The sequence below is a fragment of the Rhyacophila brunnea genome, unplaced genomic scaffold (genome assembly GCF_057557595.1).
Source record: "Rhyacophila brunnea isolate RB1 unplaced genomic scaffold, BYU_Rbru_1.0 scaffold_12, whole genome shotgun sequence".
In the NCBI taxonomy this organism is placed as follows: Eukaryota; Metazoa; Arthropoda; class Insecta; order Trichoptera; family Rhyacophilidae; genus Rhyacophila; species Rhyacophila brunnea.
The window spans coordinates 5,794,694-5,810,628 of NW_028232774.1; the positions used below are offsets into that span (position 1 = coordinate 5,794,694).

Genomic DNA, 15,935 nt, shown 5'->3' on the forward strand with positions numbered 1-15,935 from the left:
GGCTATGAATTTCAAATTTTCACGCGCTTATCAGCTTATCACACAATATTATAATTTAGAAAGATTTCGGAAAAATGTAACATGACTATATTATTTTGTATTGAGATTTGAAAAAAAAATATATTGGTAACATAATTATTATAGTTTTTTAAGATTTTTACCAGTAGTGTATCCTGCACAAAGCTTATCCCAGACAATGTATTTTGAGAATTCCGGTGGCGACTCTGACTTGCATCGATTTTTGGAAATGATGGGCATTACAGCTGTTTTCAAAACAGCAGACGCTTCACCATTTACCTGGTCTAGTCCAAAGCCTACAACCTGTAAAAGTTATAAATAATAATTGTTTTTTTCCCCAGTATCTACCACATTTTTACTCTTTCTTGATCCTAACCGAAAAAAAAATCTTTTTTTTTAATGGTACATGTTCAAACACGCGCGTTAACATCATTTTACTCCCTACTTCAATCATAGTTTGTCAATTTATGGCTACGGCCGTATATTGTAGCTTAACCACTGGGGAATGCCAAAAGAAATGGCGTATTTCAAAAAATCACTACCTTATTCTTAGGTCAATAATTATTATAAAGCTATCATTAATCGTAGGATGTTTATCACACTTGAATGAAAAAAAACATAGCTTATAATCAGTATCTTTAGAATTATCTTCAAATGTGTTAATTTTGCCCATTTTTTGAATAATAAAATGCCTAATTCTTGTCAAATTTGGGACCACAGAGATTATAAATTTAATTTTTATCGTAAATATTTTACTAAAATTATCTCGTCAGAAATTATACTAATGGTTTTATAAATGCGTTTAAAAATTAATTAATGTAAAAAATCTTAACACCACTGCACAGTTATGTACCGAAATATGACTATATTCTAAAACATTAGAGCGAGAGGTTTAAAAGAATACTATTTTATGTAATAAAAATACTTCATGCAGTTATCAAATGTTTAAAATAAATATAAAGGATAATAAGGCTTCAAAATTATAGAAATAGATTATCTACAATGTTTAAGGAATGTCCAGGATCATGCTTTGAAAATAGAAAAAAAGCTCCATTTTGACCCATGCTGAGCACGTCCGCCCTTAACATATTATGTACTATTTTTTACTTCATCGAAAATGCAAAAAATACATAAAAAAACAACCTTTGCGTTCGATTCAGGAGAAGATTGTTCTTCGTCAAAATCTTTATCAAGTAAGTTGAGACAAACTGGCATTATGAGATTGGAGAAAGTTAGAGGAGTTTGCAAAAGTAATATCGCCAAATCGTGGCTGTAACTGGATAACTCCCCGTCGTAATCAGCAGGAATCTCAATTCGTTTTACCTGAAACAGTAAAAAATATATTATAATCTACTTTCTATTAGAGCTAACAATTTTTTGTTTGATTTTTATATACGGGTAGAAGGTTAATGACCGAAGCGTTATTTTCCCGGAGGTTATTATCCGGGGGGTTTATGTTCGGGGTGTTTTTTGTCCTTTAACTATTTTTAAAAACAGTTCATTTATATAAGGTAACAAACATAAGTAGGTTCAACTACCACTAATTCATTCGTACATTCAATAATTAGATTTAATATAGCTTTGAAAGGACGTTTGAATATTTTGGACGCAACAAAAAGAACGAAAGTCCTTTTATCTACGTGTAGCAGTTTGTACCTATACCTACACAGAAAATGCTCTAAAAACGTTGCAATTCTTGTATTCCAGGATTATACACACCACATAACATGGATACGAAAATAAAATCACAAATGATACGAAATTATATAATGATTAGTAAAAGTAGTGACAAAAATATTATTACTTCAGTTTTTTGTATGAAAGGATCCATAGATTCTTCTGGATGAACAAAATCACTGAAAACTTTTCCGACAAACGCGGTAAATAAATCCCCATCGAATGCTCGTTTGGCCAGTGGGTCGTAAAAGCAATGGGCAGCTGAAAACAATAATCAGATCATCAATTTATTAAAATCATCTTTAAACTACAAACTGAATAAAACATTTCGACAATTTATTAACTCGTGAAACATCATCGGCTTATTTATTTGGCCATTATACCTACTACTGTTGTAATATTAAACATTTTTCGTACCACTTATGACAAGGGATCTGCTAATTATACTGCCTCCACACCAGTAAGATGGGGTTGGATTATCCTCTTTGTGTCCATACGTTGTATAGAAGGCAACGTGCCAAGGGAATTCCCCTTTAATGGCATTCGTTCCGTTGATTACGTTTGCTGATCCAAGTGGAGTTGGTTTCCCGCATTCTGTGGAATACAGTATTTTATTTTAATATATATTATCGTCGTGGTTGACCAAATTAATTTCATGAAAAACATGAGCATCATATTATTATGTAATCATGACAATGTGTCAACTACAAATTGACACATTGCCAATAAAACGGTTGTCGAACATAAACATTCGCCTGCGTTGTTTACCACAATAACTACGGCTATAGTACTTGTACAAGTTTATTTTAGTGTATACATTAAATGTGTGTGTTATATATATATTTTTTTTTATTAAATATAGGTTTTTTAGGCCTTTGCAACGAGCCCGAAATTATAGATAATCCCCTATTTTGAGATAATCGCAAGCATATTTACAACCGCAAATAGAATATATTTTCATTCAAAATAATTAAAGATCTTGGCACAAAACATCATATTATGTCCACGTTTTTCCATTTTCATTTTATTGCATTTCTGTATTCCCTGTATATGGTTACATACAACATACAACGTTGCAAAGATATATTTAAAAAAAAATCATAAGTCCCTCCAATCAGCTCTTGAAAATATGGCACTTTGCTTTTTTGCCTACTTTTTACAACCAATATATAATGTTTTTACCCTCTCCTGAAAAATGACCTTTTTGACATTTGTTGTATTTATGCCAGGGTAATGGTATGCGAAATAAAATGCCCAAAAATACATTTAAAGTTGGTTGGTTGTATATAAAATGGCCGCTGATAATACGAGGGTGGGTCAATAAGTCCTTAGAAAAGCCGACAGGTGGCGCGACTAGTACTGTAAGCGGTTTGTTTTCATGCAGCGGCACTACCGATTCAGTATGCTGCGAAGTTTCAATCAGATTGGTCGGGTTGTTGTTTTTTATTTTCGTACATTTAAAAAAAAATTTGCTTGTTTACAAAAATGGAGAAAATTGAGTTTAGAGCTGTTATTAAACATTTTAATATAAAAGGGTTAACAGCAAAGGAAATAAAAAATGAGTTGGATTTAGTTCACGGCATATCTGCTCCTTCACTTGCAACTATTTATAACTGGTTAAATGAATTTAAACGTGGTCGTACATCAACAAAGGATGAACCACGCTCAGGACGTCCTGTAGAGGTGACTACACCAGAAATGATCAATAAAATCCACGATATGGTGTTAAGTGACCGAAGATTAAAGTTGAGTGAGATAATTGAGGTTACAGGGATCTCAAAAGGTAGCGTCATTTCTATTTTACATGACAAATTGGGCATGAAAAAAGTTTCTGCAAGATGGGTGCCGCGTTTGCTCACAGTCGACAATAAACGCAATAGGGTGGTGGCCTCTAAAGCCCTGTTGTCGCTCATGCAACGCAATCCAGATGAATTTTTTCGTCGCTTTGTGACTGTAGATGAAACATGGATACACCACTATACTCCTGAGAGGAAAGAACAGTCAAAGCAGTGGATTGCGAAAGGCGAACCATGTCCAAAGAAGGCGAAAACCGTAAAATCAGCTGGTAAGGTTATGGCTACTGTATTTTGGGATGCACGTGGAATTATTTTCGTTGACTATTTGGAAAAAGGAAAAACAATAACAGGGGATTATTATGCATCTTTATTGGACCAGCTAAAAAACGAAATTGAAGAAAAACGGCCTCATTTAAACAGGAAAAAAAATCCTCTTTCATCAGGACAATGCCCGTGTTCACACATGTTTACGATCAATGGCTAAAATTGAAGAATTGAAGTTCGAATTGGTCGACCACCCACCGTATTCGCCAGATTTAGCCCCCAGTGACTTTTTCCTTTGCCCAAACTTAAAAAAATGGCTAAGTGGACAACGTTTTTTTTCAAATGAAGAAGTCATCGATCGGACAAATGCTTATTTTGAGGACCTTCCGAAAACTTATTTTTCTGACGGTTTAAAAAAAAATGAGAAATGTCTAACCAAGTGTATTGAGCTCCAAGGAGATTATGTTGAGAAATAAAAAAAAAATACAAAAATAAAAACTGTTTTAATGCTTTTTTCTAAGGAATTATTGACCCACCCTCGTATAATAATATAACCGACTTTGCAATCAATCTCCGGTAAAATTCTATTGAACTAATAAACCTACCTGGATTTTATAATTATAAATAGGATGACAAAGTACTAAATCCGAATGAAGAAAAATATAAAAAAAGTAGAAATGGAGGTAACTGACTTTGAAATTCCTAATTGAAATTGAAATGCCAAAACTATTACCTCTTATTTTTTTTATTTTTTTATTTATTAAGGAAAACGAAGAGTTACATATTGATTACAGAAATTTAAAATATAATAATAAAAAGTAATTGCAACCAGCAAAGTTTCCATATATGCATTATAATATAGTTAAGCCTAACAAGATAGAGAGTACAAATAACATAAATATAAAGAAATTACATGAGAAGATTACATGGAAAAAATGAGGAAGAATAATGAATAATTAAATGATATACAAAAGATAAAAAGAAAAATAAAAAAGTAACATAAAAAATAAAAGAATATATATATATATATATATATAATATGTATAAGTAAATACATTATATATCTATTTATACAATTTTTTTGAGATAGCATGTTTAAATGAAACAGGTGAATTATTAAAAGGATCAACGGTGGAGAAATACATATTATAATATTCGTTTGATTTTATTCTGTATTTTATATCCCGCCATTGATTAAAATTGGTTGTATAATCCGATGTGTGAACTGAGCCACCTAACTGAGAGGTTCCGTATCAACAGATTTGTTTTATGAGAAATGGATGCAATAAAGTCATGAGAATTTGCCAGGCCCGAGACTCGAACAAGATAAACATCACTTTATAGGCTGACGTGTTACCGCCCAGCCTTCGAAGACGTATCTGTTGAAATCATATCTGCGAAAAATAGAAGGAAAAAAGAAACTTTAGGATAAACGCAATTATTTTTAGCTGATTGACGTCTATAGCCTTACAACTTTTTGGTTTTAGGAATTGAACGTTTCTGTTTTAAATATACTCAAATAGTGAAATGCCTTTGAAAGTTATTACGATACATTAGATATAAAATCTGTATCTAACTCGTTTTCTATAAAATCATAGATACGGTACATTGACTTTGTGGAGCAGGAATTATTTAGTCGGGCACATTAATTATCGAGATCATGTCCTCAGTTGTGAAACTATTATATTGTGTTATATTAGAAAGCTATTCAGACACATGGACTTGCGTCATCAAAACTAAATTTGGTATTCTTCAGATAGAATTTCAAGAAGTCACGGTTTCCACAATAAGATATTACCTGCCTTACAGCTAGGCATACTGTATCCCCAACGACCGTTCTCGCAGAATATATTTCTGTTGGTGGTGAGTGAATGATGGCCGCTGCGACATTTCGGAGTAGCGGTTGTTCCAGAAGGCAGCTTTGTATCGCAACTCCCTCTGATGAACTTTCCATTTTTAGAAGGAATCGTACAAGTAAATTCAACTGTTGATGATTTCGGGGGTTTGCAAGATTCTGAAAATAAACGTCAATATAAAGGCTTAGAAATATGCAGATAAAGTGCGACTTTTATAATAATTTGTTTGATATAAAATACGCCCACCATCTCTTCCAGCTTTCGTCCAATCACATTGTATGATTGCCAAAATTAGAAGTTAGTTCGTCGATAAATAGATATGGAATATTTACAATTTATTGTAAGAATGGAATGATTTGACGTCGCCGACTAGGCGAAGGTGATTGAAATGCATAACAAATGTAGAAAGGAACATTATCACTACTTATTTTTATTTTCAATTTATTTGTATCAACCAACAGGATCAATCCTAGAAGAAAAGATACGATTTGATATATAAAATAAAAGAACAACTGATGATCCCAACTCCAAATAACAGGCAGACAGAGAAAACACAAATAAATCAAATAAATTATAAATTATAATAAATATGCCGATTAAATTATTAGGAAGTTCATGTAAGTTAAAACAAAAAAAAATATTAATTAATAATTAAGTAATTAATTGTATATCTACTTTGATTTAAAATGCAAAAGCCGATTGCCAATAATAATGCAATTTAGAAAGCACTTTAGGGAGTATTGTTAGAACCATTAGTTAAAATTTGTCGCAATTAGATAAGGTTCCTATAGCATAGTGGCCTATGCACGTGCGCGCGAAAAGCTGTGTGTCGTATTTATTTCTCAGAAGTATTTTTTAATTATGTTTAGGTACCTAATATATTATAAAACATAAGTACATAATTCTGAAAACACTCATGAGAAAATATAGCCAATAGAAAAAAATCTTTTTCGAAAAAAGTAAGACACCCGGCAGGAATCGAACCTACATCTCTTGGGTTTCGCGCCCTGTGCATTACCACTATGCTACGACTGCCATGCTTAATTGCGACAAATTTTAACTATTGGCCTTATCATACCTGCTTATAAGCGTTCTCTAAATTGAGTTACGGTAAGCAATCGATTTTTGTATTCTAAATTAAAGTATTTGTTACTTTAATTACTAGAAAGTTATTATTAAATTATTAGCAAGTTCGAGTAAGTTACGAGAGAAAAGTATTGGCGAGATCCGTGACGTCGGTTAGTAATTAAAGTAATAAATACCTACTTTAATTTAGAATACAAAAATCGATTGGCTACCGTAGCCCAATTTAGAGATCCCTTATGAGCAGGTCAAGGCCAATAGTTAAAATTTGTCGCAATTAAGCATGGCAGTCGTAACATAGTGGTAACGCACATAGCGCGATCCCCAAGAGACGTAGGTTCGATTCCTGCCGGGTGTCTTACTTTTTTCGAAAAAGATTTTTTCTATTGGCTATATTTTCTCAAGAGTGTTTTCAGAATTATGTATGTTCAATAATTAGAATAGTACATTCTTAAATCTTGTGAATTATATTATAATTTAAGTAGGTATCTGTATTTATCCAAAATCCGATTGTTTTACAAAACCAAAAAAAACACTGACTCCTTGATGAGACAAAACATCTTCCCGTCACGCTCACCACTTGTAATTCCCAATATATTATTAAAGTTTAAATAGTGTCTCTTATAATAACTTACTCTGACATGTTGCTAACTCTTCTTCAAACCAGTCGTTCTTGGCATCATCACAAAAATTGACTCCACTTTTAGAAGGCCAGTACCCTGATGGACAGGTCAGTTGGAGAATAGAGTCGTATGGTGCCAGCTCTCCTCCTTTAACTACAAGTGAACCACGTAAGCTGTACGTGCCATTTGCCATACTATGTGGCATAAGACATCCACCTCTGTAAAACATTAATTAATAATATTATTGTTTGTTTGTTCTTGAGTGAAAATCTCAAACTGGTCCGAATCAGTTTGGGATTTGTTTCATATGCAGTTTGGAAAATAATAAGCTGGGACGTGAAATTTATGGATATTTAGTCTTCTATTATAAATAAGTAAAACTACTAAAAATGGTAAATGGACACTGACAACCTTGCACTTAATATTCCAAATGTTAACACCTTTATTTGTTATTTAATATCTACAGCTACTAATGGCCACCTTAGGTGGGTAGGGGCAGCACATTACAAAAGGGCAAAAAATTATAGAATCAATGCGAATAATACACTTTAAGATGGTTTAAGTGAAGATGAGGAAGTGTTTGTCTACCATGCTAACATTCTGAATATTTATGGAGGTATTTATCAGATTTTTGATGATTCTTGTTGGCATGTGTCTATTGCAGGAATAGTAAAATGCTGAAGGGAATAAACTTACAGACAATTTACAAGGGTTAGTAGAGGACGGCATTACTTAGGTATGTCACTGCTTATAATTTTTTTACATCCATTTTGTAATTTTCCTCTCTGGATCTTAGTGTGTCATCTAAATATAAGTTTCCCGAGATTTAATACACCTCAATGGTTTCCTCAATGAAAAAAAAATACAAAATCCTTCGTCAAAGTCATTGAAAAGAAATTTCAGGCCAGTTCTATCATGAAATGCTATCTTTGTCTGGGTTGGTTTATGTTAGATTTCCGGAAATATAAATCAAAGCGGAAATGGGTAAGGTGCATGCGCCAAACGTCATATATATTTTGACATGTTTTATTGGGTTGTTGGGATAGGTACAATAATTGTTGTAGACTATATAATTAAATATAAACTCACCCAGAAGTTTGTCTTCGAATTCGCAATACACTTGTGTGTAAATCATTTTGCAGATAAGTGTCATCATTAGGAACGTTAATACTTAAAAAATAAAATTGATAAAGTTATACATAACATAGTTTTTTAAAATTACTGTGTAAATAAAGACACTTTAAGCTGTTCATCTTATCGACAATTTTTAGATTTAAGGTCACATATCGGAAGCGTTCTTTACAAACAAAGTTCCTGCTTAAAAATGCTTGTGCCTGGAAAATTGTATGTATTGAGTTGGCCGTATCACAGTTGTATCGGAAACCGATGTCCGCATATTATACAGCAGAGATGGACATACATGAGATACGAGAGGGACGAAAACCACATTCTTTCTTATATATAAAGAGCCACACCATAGTTACATTTAGAAAGGAAAACTCGCGAAAATACAAGTATAATGGGGAAAGAAAATACCTATATTTTTATCAAGAGATATTGGGAGCCGCACTTAACTCAACGAAGAGCCGCATTTGCCTACGTCTGTTGTATATCATTGAGTTCATAATTTGATGTCCCAGTATTGAATGGTAACAACTCAAAAAACGTAGTTTAATATTTCAATATTTTACAATAGACAAGATTTGACAAGTTTTAAAAAGAAACATGTCAGAATGTATCTATTCGAAATTGAAACATATAATCGCCAGTTTTAAATGGAAAGAATTCAAAATAGATCTGAGCAAACTGGTTTGTTTGAAAGTTTGTAAAATTTCATATGGATTTCCTGGCTCTCAATGTATCTAATTATTATTATTATTTCTGTACAAAACTGGCAAGAGCTCATTTTTAAGAATATTTTGATACCAATTCGCGAAATGACGAATTTTTGACTACCGTTGAATACTGGGCCATCGAATACTTGTTTATTAAAAATATTTCTATATATACACTTAATAAAAACCACCCGAATATAAGGGAAAGATAATAGAAAATAGGTAGGTAGATACTTAAGTTAATTATAAATACAATTATATTCATATATATTGATTTACAATTATTCAAACGTAGGTTACCAAGTAGGTGATCGTAAGTATCAAGTCGTACCTATTACATATCAGATAATAACTACAGCGTTATTATTATGTATTTGATACTAATGCGTACTAGAGGAAAGTTAGAAATACTGTCACCAGTTTGCGTACTCAAGTCTCGGCATGTTCTACCCATACTCAGTACGTGTGGCCCAATAAACTTGTTCTAAGAAACTTGTTCGAAGTTCGAACGCATGCGATGAGATCATCGTCGCGACTCGCTAGTTGGTACTATTGGTAGACTTTCAATACTACTGACATTAAATGCGTGGAAGTGAGATAGCATAATACACGTATGTCTAGCCGTGATATACTCTCATTGCTCTCCCTAGTTGTAAAGATGGTATAGTGAAGGACAGAAATGGTGACATGTTCGTTTTATAGTAATAATATGGAGTTAGTTTTAGTTCCAGTTAAGTATGAGACTTATATTGAGTTAATGTCAGTCTCAAGTCCCGGAATAGGTACTAGTGTTTGAGTTCTGATAAGTATTAACGCGTTTATGTGGTTTAGTCACGTCGAGTTTCTCGATTTTTTAGTGTTCTAATTGGAACTTATAAACTGAATTCCAATTTTATGCTTGATTGTGTAAATGGATAATAATTATATTAACAATTTGTGTAAAAATGGCTTCTAAAAAGTCAAGTACGCCAAACGCTCTACACAATATCGCAAATACTAGTAAGTATTTTGGAACAAGTTTCGATACCAAGTATTTTTTTATTCTGGTAGTAAGTACACTGTCTTAAAAATCTACCAGTTTTCCCATATCTAATACGTACACGTGTCATGTAATCAAGAATGCTATATCTGACAGGACAATGCCGGTGGTGTTGTTTGACATTATTTTAACACAAAATTCTAAACGAAAGTTGGCTGTACTTCCTTCCGGTGATGTAGATAGGCAAGTGCACCAATTTTACCAATGGATGAATTTTGTCTCATCGCAGTCTTTATTGTTTGTATCAATAAAAAGATGTTCGTATTACACACACATATATATATATTTTTAATATATAATTAAACATAATTGGTCCTGTTCTATCTTACAACACGACATAAATGTACATAAGACAATATCGCTTAAAAATACGAATGTAAAGTAATATTATACACATACATAGGTACATATTTAAAATAAAACTACTGATCCAAATAAAAAAACCATGAATTATTATTGGTATTTACTATTCAATTTTGCTTTTGAATTATAAAGATTGGTTTCGGCCTCCGAGATATTGAACTCTTGCATCTTCTGGCTGTAAATAATAATATATATAATTGTCCTATAGCAGGGGTGGCGAACCTATAGCACGCGTGCCACCAGTGGCCTGCGAGATGATTTTGCATGGCACACGCTTGAAGAGAAAAAAATACCTATATTAATAATGGATTACAAATTGCATTATATAATAATTACATGATAAAAAGAACTTTTTATATACAACGTTTTTAAATTTTCTGTTGAATCATATAAACTTGACTTGACTAGCTTAAACGATCAAAAAAATTGTACTTGATAGAAATACTGAATAAATATACTGAAATGTCATTTTGACACTTCATATTGATTTCCATAGTAACGTACGTATATATTAATATTAATAATTTAGTTGCTAGGACCCACTTAGCAACTAATAATAGTTTTACTTTTTACGGATTTCTTCCGAAATAACTTTTCATACACACAGAATTAACTGAAAATTAAATTAATTCTACTTAAAGATGGCTAAAAGTATTAAAAAATGAATTGGCATCGTGTTTTGATATATTCTAAAAGTTTCAAATGTCTAGCTAGTCGGAAAGTTAGTTAAAAAACGATTGCAAGATTTGTACCGGACATACAACCACCGGACAAATAAGAATACGAGCTAAGAAAAACATTAAATAGCAGGAAAATGCTCTTCAAGAATAAGCACTACGTTTAATGTAAATATATAATTGCATAGATCCTTATACTTTATGCGTCACATATAATATTCGCACTAATCTCATCAGGCGGCGAGGAATGCCGAGTCGCGAACCTGTAATTGATCGATTTACTATGCTTGAGACCACTGTAGCGAGATAATTCCTCATCGGAGTAATTCTGGTGTCAATTCATGCGTAAAGAACCAGCCTAATTAACATATTAACAAACAATTTCATTTCTATCCACAAAAAATGACTACAACAAATAAGACACAAAAAATTGGTGGAGCTAGTACCCGGTAGTAATTCTGGTAGGCAGTTTGAAAATTGATGGACCGAAATGGATGATGTAATTGAAAAAAGTGATAAAGCTATATATTTGTTATAATCTATGAGTGGTATCTAGAACATCATTATTTTTTTATTATAATTTTTATAAACTATTTTCCCCGGCACGTCAGACAGTTGAAAAATATTATTTGGGAAATTTTGGCACGCGTACGCAAAAAGGTTCGCCATCCATGTCCTATAGGAAGGTTCCAAAGATATCGAAAATTCTATTGCACGACTCTAATATTATTAGAAGCACAATTTAATAGTAACCACCAATATATTATTAAAATTATTTTTGTTTTAAAATTTTTATCTTATTTATTGGATATAAAAATCTGAAAATATAAAATAATATGACTAAATATTAATTTATTTTCTTAATTAATTACGTAGATTTTTTTTTAATATGCTAAAATATTTGTTTAGGTAAAAAATATTTCATTGCTTTATTTTAAAAATCTTTATAAACTAACTTCCTATGAACGGCAACTTTGCTGTAGAAAGAAACCTTTCCAAAAAGATGTAAACATTAATTCCTTAAAATTATTATTTTTCTTTTTAACATACATTATTATTGAGAAAAAAATAGTTTACAAAGTAAATAATTCACGAGTAAAATAATATTATCATAAAGCATCATTTGGGCAGGCAGAATAATTGACATCAGGGTTGAAAAATGGTGAAAAATTTGAAAAACCTAATCATTTATCATATCGATCTTTGTTGGCCATCACTTTCATACGTTTAGCCTCCATGGCTATATATAAGAAGGCTCATTTCAATATCTTTGGTTTATTCTAATTTTGTAGTATATATTATTATATACTTATATAGTTTTAATCAGGGATTTTTTTGTCCGCGGTGGAACGGCGTTCCGGCACCTTTTGTCACGGTATTTTTAATGTTTCAAAAGCAATTAGACAAAACAATGTTCGCGCTTACATAGTACAAGTTGATTTTCCTGTATCATCTCATATGAAAATACATATCCTGAAAACTATCGCGTTTGATATGCATTAAATTCCATTACCATTTCTTCAAGTGAATGTGAACACGAATTTTCGCAAATGAATCTAATTATCACCTCAATAAGAGCTTCGTTGAAGACCAAAACAGTTTCGGCACTTTTGTTCATCGAACTCGTCGGACCACCTTTGACACTTTCGATCCTTCAAAATACGTTGATCGGTGGTTACTCAGTGGAAGACATTCGGTCAGAGACTGCAACACTAATAAAAGGAATCGAGACGATTTGCCAGACGAAAATTGGACTGAACTTTGGAAATCACCATGGCGCTAATTTCCTTCAGACTTATTAACATTTTAAAATATGTAGTTATATAATTGCATTTTTTGGTAATGTTTGTTAATACACAGAATACCTTTAACTTTACCTCAAACACCATTTAAAAAACGCTACTATAAAGCGTCACACTACATTTAACTTTAGTGATAGGTAGGGGCCGCGTCAGGATGTGGGGACCATGGAAATCACTATATACTTTTATTCAAATATTATGATGTGAGTAAAGTGAGTTCCGGCACCTTTGTTTTTAAAAAAAAGCCTAGGTTTTAATTATATTAACATGCGTGCGGCTGTGATCCAAAAAATGATGATGTTTTCCAAACATTAAATAATATGTTTCGATAATTTTTATTTCTTACCTGTATTTTGGAGCTGGTATTGAACTTTCAGGTAAGTTTTCAAGTAGTTTCGCAGTGAATACGTGCGATATCAATCCTATGAAAATGTAATACAGTATCTTTAGCTTTATTCGTAATAACGAGTATGACGCAGAAGTGAAGATGGTTCAGTACCTATCTTCTAAGTGGATACTGCCGCAGTTGAATGATATCAACGATCAGAAAATATAAGAAATTATTGTCGCAATAGTAAAGTGAATAATATTCCGACCATGTCCGATCCTAATCAGATCACATCGGCCTCCACATAGTAGAAGTTTGTATTAACATATTTTTTTTTATGAGAAATGGTTGTCAGACTAGCTCTACGTATTAGGTCCATACTCTGGCTCACACATAAAATGAAAAACGATATGTGTACTTGCCAGACTCAGGATTCGGCTCTGCCCCCCTGGGCCCCTCAGATGATCGTTTCTTAAACCCTGACGGCTAAAGTTATTGAACATGGAACATGCTTTGACTACTGGTTCTGGTTGTCCAAATTTGAAAGAAAATTTATTTGTCAAAGGATTCAAACAATTTTACTTTTCTGAAAATGATGTAATTACAATAATAAAACTAAAGAAGTAATAATAACAGATGAACAATACGTCGCACAGAATGTAGGCTACTGAACGTAAAATAAAAATAATCGGCGCGCGTAAGTAATCGGGGCAGGGCGCGGGACGCGGGCGGGCTGCGCGTCTATAGTTATTCTACTATTCTCTATTTTTTGCAATGATTTTGCGTCTGAGATCATGAGTAAAACATGTTCCATGTTAAAATATTGGTTTCTTGATTTTGATAATAAATGAATATGAATTTTACATATCTCATTTCAAAAATAATAGTCATCTTACCAAAATGAGAATTTCGGCAGGCTTATTTAATATCAATATTTCTCTTTTTCAATCTTACTTTATTAATTTATGTTTCTACCAAACATAATATTAAATTCAATAAATGTATTCATGTTTTTATAGTATACAATAATAATTGTTAATACATACAAATAATGATACATGTGTTAAAAATTATACATTGTAAGATTATGTAGATTATCATTTTTTTAATAAAATAATTGTCCATTACCAATTAAAATAGTTGTTGACATCAGTAGTGGCCGACCTCTAAATGGTGATGTCATCTTTGCGAATTTTAACAAATGTATTTTGAATGTCATCTAAAACAATTAAAACAAAAACAACCGGTTAAACCAATGATACTCAACCTTTTTTTTCTGCGGGCCGCATCACTACTGGTGTGACGAAAAAATCATGAAACCCCCCTTTTTTACAAAACACTTTTGAGATTTTAAAAATTATGCGTGTTTTTTAAATTAATCGTGTGCAATAGCAACACTCTTATACCAGATTTGATGTGGACCATAATGACAATCCTCTTCGGGTGTCACTATCTGTGCGTCAAAGTCGAAACGAATCTCAAAATATACGAAATTCCTGATAATAAATGTGATTCGGGCCACACATAAAAGCTTAAAGGGCCGCAGGTTGAGCATCGCTGGGTTAAACGAATAACGTCACACACTACCTAATTTAAAATGCAGAAATAATAAACGTAGACACTACAAATAATGTGACAGTGTTTTACTTCCTTACTAGAATTTTAACGATATTTAACAAATTCGACATTTTTCTAAAGACACCATTGTATTTATACACCTACAGAAACGTCAAAAAAAGAAGATAGGTTGGTACTCTATAATAGTCCAAAATTTAAAGAAAATACCCTGCAAATATTGTTCCTCGACGCTGCACAGTTGCGTTACTCATAAGGTGCCACAGAATTTTACGCGCATCATTGAGAGGATTTTTTTAAAATTTAGTATCATAAAACACGTACTTATAGATAATTTGAAAAAATATGAACTGTTCATCACCCTGAAGCGCGCAAAGAAACGCGTTTAAAACTTTACTTTATCATGTATAATAATATTTTATTACGAAAATATAGTTAAACAAATACTCGTCAGATTGTTCTCGAAATATTTGAATTTTTAAGGGGAGACATGCTCAGCGTAGGTCAAAATGGAGCTTTTATTGCATTTGCATCAAACCATGATCCTGGAAATTCCTTAAACGTTGTAGATAATCTATTTATATAATTTTGAAACCTTATTATCCTTTATATTTATTTTAAACATTTAATGGCTGCATACAGTATTTTTATTACATAAAATAGTATTCTTTTAAACCTCTCGCTCTAATGTTTTAGAATATAGTCATATTTCGGTACATGAATGTGAAGTGGTGTTAAGATTTTTTACATGTACCTATTAATTTTTAAACGCATTTATAAAACCATTAGTATAATTTATTACGAGAAAAATTTTGTAAAATATTCACGATAAAAAATTATATTGATAATCTCTGTGATCCCAAATTTGACAAGAATTAGACATTTTATTATTCAAAAAATCGGCAAGATTAACACATTTGAAGATAATTCTAAAGATACTCTATATAAGCTATGTCTTTGACCATTCAAGTTTGATAAACATCCTACGAATAATGATTG

At 32.0% G+C, this 15,935-nt stretch overlaps 1 protein-coding gene across 1 annotated transcript in view; it reads right to left on the minus strand.

The window, feature by feature from the left end:
• Window positions 1-15,935, minus strand: part of LOC147077699 (ovochymase-1-like) — a 31,580-nt gene that overhangs the window by 15,198 nt on the left and 447 nt on the right. The window contains exons 2-10 of the mRNA XM_085960673.1: window positions 14,490-14,580; window positions 13,380-13,455; window positions 8,407-8,487; window positions 7,330-7,535; window positions 5,554-5,769; window positions 2,113-2,289; window positions 1,823-1,956; window positions 1,162-1,341; window positions 162-321 (exon numbers count right to left, since the gene is read on the minus strand). Coding sequence (XP_085816799.1) covers window positions 162-321; window positions 1,162-1,341; window positions 1,823-1,956; window positions 2,113-2,289; window positions 5,554-5,769; window positions 7,330-7,535; window positions 8,407-8,487; window positions 13,380-13,455; window positions 14,490-14,580 — 1,321 coding nt within the window. The remainder of the gene's footprint in view (window positions 1-161; window positions 322-1,161; window positions 1,342-1,822; window positions 1,957-2,112; window positions 2,290-5,553; window positions 5,770-7,329; window positions 7,536-8,406; window positions 8,488-13,379; window positions 13,456-14,489; window positions 14,581-15,935) is intronic.